The sequence below is a fragment of the Drosophila hydei genome, unplaced genomic scaffold (assembly GCF_003285905.1).
Source record: "Drosophila hydei strain 15085-1641.00,03,60 unplaced genomic scaffold, DhydRS2 tig00000172-arrow-pilon, whole genome shotgun sequence".
In the NCBI taxonomy this organism is placed as follows: Eukaryota; Metazoa; Arthropoda; class Insecta; order Diptera; family Drosophilidae; genus Drosophila; species Drosophila hydei.
Window position 1 is genome coordinate 4,772,179 of NW_022045682.1, and position 6,905 is coordinate 4,779,083.

At 36.9% G+C, this 6,905-nt stretch overlaps 1 protein-coding gene across 1 annotated transcript; it reads left to right on the forward strand.

Moving 5' to 3' along the window:
* Positions 1 to 272: 272 nt before the first annotated feature.
* On the forward strand, positions 273 to 2,022 carry LOC111603540 (4-coumarate--CoA ligase 1-like). The gene is made up of 3 exons (XM_030223355.1): positions 273 to 416; positions 480 to 991; positions 1,065 to 2,022. The coding sequence occupies exons 1-3, from the start codon at positions 273 to 275 to the stop codon at positions 2,020 to 2,022; spliced, it is 1,614 nt and encodes a 537-aa protein (XP_030079215.1).
* Positions 2,023 to 6,905: the final 4,883 nt, after the last annotated feature.

The window sequence follows — 6,905 nt, forward strand, 5'->3', positions numbered from 1 at the left end:
GTCTGTTTCCTGTGGGATATTTCGATAACGAAATTTCTGCATGAGTCTCGCTAATGGACTTTGAGCTTTGCATTAATTAAAAACAATCAGAGCGTACAATGATTGGGCCAATCAGTGAATCAAGTACTTTTGATTAGCTGCCCGTAATCTCTGGCCCAGCTGATATTCAATTGTCCGCCCACATTATATCAAATAGAGTAGCAAAAGCATATAAAGCTAGCCAGAAATCGTTAATCTTCAGCATTCGCTTAAGTCAACTCGTAGTCTGCAGTATGCCTTTCAAGCCAGAGATCTACTACGAACCGGACCAGAAGGTCTGGAGTGGTTCGTATGAAGCCCCATACTTCTCCCCTGACCTGTCCGTGGGTGAGATCACATTTACGGAAATGCAGCGTCATCCGCAGCTGATCGCACAGGTTAGCTAAAGCAAGTGTAGTGCAAGAGATTTGTATTCAATATTCCATGTGATTTACTTTAAGATCTCTGCTTCGGAAAACACCACGCTGACCCGTGAGGAGCTGTTTTTGAACTCGCAGAGCATTGCTTGTTATATGCGCAACTTGGGTCTGTATCAATCGGATATTGTGGGCATTATTGCCAGGAATACGACGCATATGTCCGCCGTGGTCTATGCCTGCCTTTTCAATGGCATTGCCTTCCATCCCCTGAATGTTAACTACATGGAGAACACCATTGAGAAGCTGTTCGAAATTACACAGCCTAAGATCATCTTCTGTGACGGTGATGAATACGACAAGGTGAAGGCAGCCACCACCAAGCTGGATGTTAAGATTGTTACCATGCGCAACCACAAGGATGGCTCCATTAAAATAGAGGATGTGGTGGCCACGCCCATTCACGCAAACTTTGCACCTGTGCGCCTGGAGCAGGGCAATAACCAAACGCTGGGCATTCTCTGCTCATCGGGCACCACCGGCGTTCCCAAGGCCGTCACCAATGCTGGAGCACACAAATTCTTCAGCACAACCAAGTAAGGAGGCAAAAACTCTCGATTTATATCTAATTCATATACTTACACTTGTTTGATGTTGACATTCCTATAGATATTTGATTTCCGCGGACATTCAATACTGCCACAGCACTCTCGACTGGGTGACTGGCTTCACTGCGGTCATATCGAGTGGTGTGCACAGCACCTTGCGCATTATATCCGCTGAGAACTTCGATCCGACGCTCGTATTGAACCTTATTGAGAAGTACAAAATCACTTGGCTGCTGATTGCGCCCTCTCACATGGCCATGCTGGCGAATAGTCCAGACTTCGAGAAAATCAAGATGGATAGCCTCAAGCACTTTATATATGGCGGCATGTGCTGCTCTGTGGAGGTTCAGGAGCGTATACGCAAGCGTTTGAATAAGGGCGTACTGCAGTTCGCCTATGGCTTCTCGGAGCTGGGCTCCACGAACTGCACGCTCAACAAGCATTATGATGAGAAACCCAATTCGGTTGGTCGCATTTTGCCCGGACAAAAGCTGAAGATCATCAACGAGAAAGGCGAGGCACTCAACCCGAATGAAACGGGTGAGATCTGTATCAATCCCTGTCAGTACTGGCCCGGCTACTACAAAAATCCAACTGAGTCGCGCAATGTACGCGATAAGGACGGCTGGTTCCATACCGGCGACTCGGGCTACGTCGATAACGATGGCTTCCTGTACATATCGGGTCGCATTAAGGACATGCTGAAGTTCCAGAACATCATGTACTATCCCAGTGATATCGAAGATGTCATCACCAAAATGCCAGGCGTGGCCGAGGTCTGTGTCTTTGGCATTCACAATGACATCAACATGGAAGAGGCCGCAGCCTCAGTAGTGCCTAAGCGAGGCGCCAAAATCACGGCCGAGGATGTGGTTAAGTATGTCAAAGATAATGTCAGCACAAACTATCTGCAGCTGCATGCGGGCGCACTTATTGTCGACGATATCAAACGCCAGCCCAACGGAAAGACCAGTCGAGAGGCCACCAAGCAGCATTTCATAGAGAATAAGAGTAAATAATTTCTATTCCTAATTCCACTTTGTTTTTTATGTTATTTTTTAAACACACCTGATACCTTCCTAATGTTCTAATGTTCATATGTACTATATAAGTATATACATACATATATATATATATATATATATATATATATATATATATATATATATATATATATATATATATATATATATATATATATATATATATATTCGTAATATATTAATAAATATCTTCACGAGTTATTGTTCATAAAAATTGAGAGCTTTCTTTGGATTCAAAAGCGTTCATAGAGCCAATCAGCTTTCCACCAGTTTCTTTTCTGTCTTCAGACTAGCTTGATAAGGGATCCTAATCATTTAACTAGTGCCGCGCTTGTAGACAGGTTATTTGATTTCAATTAGCTTAGCTTAAGATAGCGAACTGTCTTAACCTGAGACTTCCGCAGTCTATCATTCTTATCAAACAAATTATAAAAAATATTAGATAAGTATTTATCAATTTCATGAGGCAGACGACTTTGCATTTCTTATCTTAAGTCAAAAGTTTGTTATGACTGAAGCCCAAAAGTTTATATTAAGATATCGATATAATGCCGAATTTTGTCTAAGGAAGATAATACGCCATAGTAGCTGGACTAGACTGTAAGCCAGATAAACTTGCATATTAAACTAGCTGAGCGATATGTCGAATATGCTAAAACACATTTGACTTTTATGACATGTGATAAAAAGTACATCAACTAAACTTCAAGCATTATTTTGTATAATTTTTATTAGATAAGCCGCAGGCCAAGCTAACCACACTATATTCGGCTTGAGTGGGGTTATTTGGTAATTATTTAAATGGCATTAGATGTGCCATAATGATAAGGCTGAGGCACGTTTTATAGCCTACGGTTCGACGATTACAACAGCAGGAAAAGGGAAGGATGTGCTGCACAATGTTGGCCAGCAAATTAATTGCATTTAGTAGTTTTTGGCTTGGCTTGTCTTGCCTTGCCTTGCCTCAGTCGCTCTCATTCATTCATTTATGGTAGTTATTGCAGTTGTACTCATAGTTTGTATATGGGAGAAACTTTGCACAAGCCGCTTATCTCCCACTGAAGCGAAGTTCAACAAGCCCGCAAGTGTGTGGCATTAAAAAGTTTTTAAATTTACGCAAAACGTTTCGCAATGATGCGACTTAATTGTTAGCTGTTAAGATTTAAAACACACACGCATAGTGCTCGAAACAGCGACAACTGGCAGAGAGTATGAGATAGGCAGAGAGTGAGAGAGGGAGAGTGGGAGAGGGAAAACACATGCATACACTAAAAGAAATGTATTGTTTAAGCTTTGTTATATATGGATTTTATATGAAAATCTTACTTGAGTGAGAGAATAAATATCAAGAAATATGAAAAATAAATTTTAGCGAATATAAGAAAAATTAATCAAAAAACTAATAAGAGAAATATTGAAGTTAAATAAATTGATAAGCTAAAAAAACTAATTTATATAAAATTTATAGTACTGTCTGAAAATTGGTCCAATGAAATAAAACTATAAAAAAATATATATATTTATTTTAAAAATAAATATAAACAAAACTTAAAATGCCTAAAAAATATTTCATATAACGAAAAATAAAATGTGCTAGAATTCTTGTAAATTGAGCTATGTAAATACGAAATGATAATTAATATATCTAAAGGATTAAAATAAATAAAAATTTAAAATAAAATAAGAAAAATATACAATTTTAGCAATAACATTTTTGAAATATTTCTTTGAAAAAATTTAATTTAAAACCAAGCCCATTTTTATTTACATACAACAAATTTAGAAAACAATATATACAACATTTTTCAATATATTTCCGAAATATTTAACAAAAAAATATTTATATATAAAAAACAAGGGGAACCATATAAATGTAACTCCATTCGAGTAAAATATGAAATAAATATTAAATAATAAACTAACTAAATATCCCATTGCATTTTCATGTCGTTCAGTGTATTTATGCTGTTATGTACTTTATGCCTAGCGGGTATCTAAAAACTTTATACAGCAATTCTGAATATTTTTAATATTTTACATTTTTTGCTCTTAACAAGTATTTATTCTTTATATTGAACAATTAATTTTGCATGTTAAGAAAAGATTTATAAATTAAAAACCAATAAGCCAACAGAATTATAATAAATAAACAAAATGTAGCTTTATTTAAATAAATTTATTAAATATTTATATATATATATATATATATATATATTAAATATTTATATCTTAATTAATATATTTATGCTTTATATATCTATAGATATATTGTGCTGCTCTGCAAATATTCTGATTGCTCTTCAGTTAAGGCTTATATTTAGTTGCCAAATTTAATAGCTCGTTAAATGCGTAAACATGAAAAATGCTGCGCACACGCTTTTAAGCTCTTTGTATGAATAATATTTGCGCGAACTATAACAAAGGGCGGGAGGGTGAGCTAAAGAAGAGGAAGAAATACGAACTGCTCTAAGCCTCAAGCAAAACAATTGAACAATTTTTGTGCGCTGTCAACGGGTTTTTCTGGTTAAGTTTTGCTGTTTAAGGATACATATGCCAGCTGCACTTAACTATAAAGTAGCTAAGGCAAACAATATTAAAAACAAACACGAATAACGCACACAGAGACATGTATTAGCTGAAATATATGCACAGCAGGTGCCGCGAGCTACATGTATATGTGTGTGTGTGTGTTTGGCTGTGTATGCTCGTAAGGTGCATCCGCTTTTTGGTCGAGTAGCCGCAGCACTCAGCGCCAGCGCCAGCTTCAGCTACAGCTACAGCTACGGGCACATTAATGTTGTCCAAGTGCTTTACTAAATTATGTATGTATACGTTTCTTTCGCGCCGTATGTGTGCGTGTATGCTTGTATGTTGGTGTGTGTATCTATGCGCAAATAGTTTTTCAAAGTGCCTGGTAAAGGTTGGCTGGGTAAGTTTTTACTTGCCGTAGACACCAACTGTAATTATGTTGAAAGTAAAATGCTTGTAAAATATTAACTGCTGCATGCCATATGCTGCACACACACACACACATATAGACGTGTGTATGTATGTGTAAATTTAATATTTAAAATGAGTTTTACGCTGCTGCTGTTGTTGTTGCAACATTTAACTAACAGCGATTTGCCTTGGCCGCAGCCAATGCGCCTGCCCCCATTCCGTTCGTTCATTGAAAATTGTTTTTGCCCACAGTTCTTTTTTCTGTTTTTTTTTTAAGCCCGCATATTTGCCATCACTCGCACTTGCATGCCGCATGCCGTTTGCCGCATGCTGCACTTTTCATTTGGCGAGTCGGCCAACTGGTTTGCTAATAGAAATAAAAACACAAACTAAGCCAAGCTAAATGCTCAAAGGCTTCAACGGGTGCCCCAACCTCCCAGTCTCTCTCTCTCTCTCTTTTTCTCTCAGTCTCTCGCTCCTCTACTCTGCTCTCTCCATGCCAACCATTCGTCCTGCAATGAAAACAAAAAGCGATTTGCAAGTTTTCTATTGCGCATAAAAGTATGCTGTGGAAAATTTTTTCCCATGACGTTTTGCTCAACATTCTCGTTTTCTTTTGGTCTCTCTCTCCCTCTCTCTCTCTGTGGCACGCTTTCCATATTTTTGTTGTTGGTTTTTCTTTTATTTTTGACGTTGTTGTTTTTGCTTTTCATAAAACCAAACTATTAAGCCAAGTGTTAAACTCATTTAGCGCGGATTTATGCGCCCGAGTGCCCCATACAAGATGGTTTGGATGAAGGCTAAGGGGCGAGGCGGGCCTTGCTATTAAGGGTCATGCATATATGCCATTGAGTGTGTGTGAGTGTATTTGTTGGGCTGTTTGTGCATATAAGCGTGTGCGGCTAGCACGTGTGCGTGTGTGCGCCTGCTTCGTAAACGTTCCGTTTTCTTTTATGCGTTTTTAATAAGCCTTTTTGCAGCGCTTGTTGTTTTTGTTTTGTGCCTGCTTTTACGCGGCTTTATGCCATTTTTTTTTCGACAGCACACACATACTCATATATTTCCATTAACAGCTATGCATTTGGTTAACAGCTAGCTATTTTTGTTTACCGGCAATCTTCGAGCGTGAAATGGCATTGAGTTCAGCATTTGCTGCTGCTGATTACGATTTCATTAGTGACTGTCGTTGCAGGTCGATTACAGGTTTAAGCTATGAACTTTTTGTATTTTATTGTATCTACTAATAGAACTAATTTATTGATAATGTCACTTAAGAGAGTAAAAAAGTAAGATCAGGCAAACTCAAGCAACTCCGGAGCTTTCTTGTTTCACGCGTCAACGTTTTCTTGTTTTATTTTAATACCTCGATTATCGAGATTAGTTTTAATCGGCTTGTATCAAAAAATTAACTTTTTGCGAATCTTCTCAAATATTTAAGCAAATATTTAAGCAATGTCTTTAGCAGTTGCTGAAATAAAGTTATCCAAAAAAGTTTCACTCTAGTGTGGTCACGTTTAATATTAATATAAAGAAGTAAATGCAATTGCCGAATATTTATTTGAAATTCAAAGTTAAGTATATATATTTCCTTAAATTTAATACAATTTTATTTATAGCATTAAAAATTGTTTTATTTATTTTTGTCTGAAAACGCACATTTTTACTTTTTTACAAATATTTTTAATATTTTATGTTAACACTTAGGTAAAATAAATACATTGAAATGCTTTCGGAAACTGTTAAATTCGTAAATTATTCTGAAAATCTTAAAGCTTTTTTGTGTAACTTTTTCATGGTTTATGGTTTATGCAATTGTAAAACAATACAAAATTCATTAAACTGAATGTGTGTGTGTGTGTGCCGCTGTGTGAGTATGTGTATGTGTGCTGGGCAGAAAAGTCATTATTTGCTTGATGTCG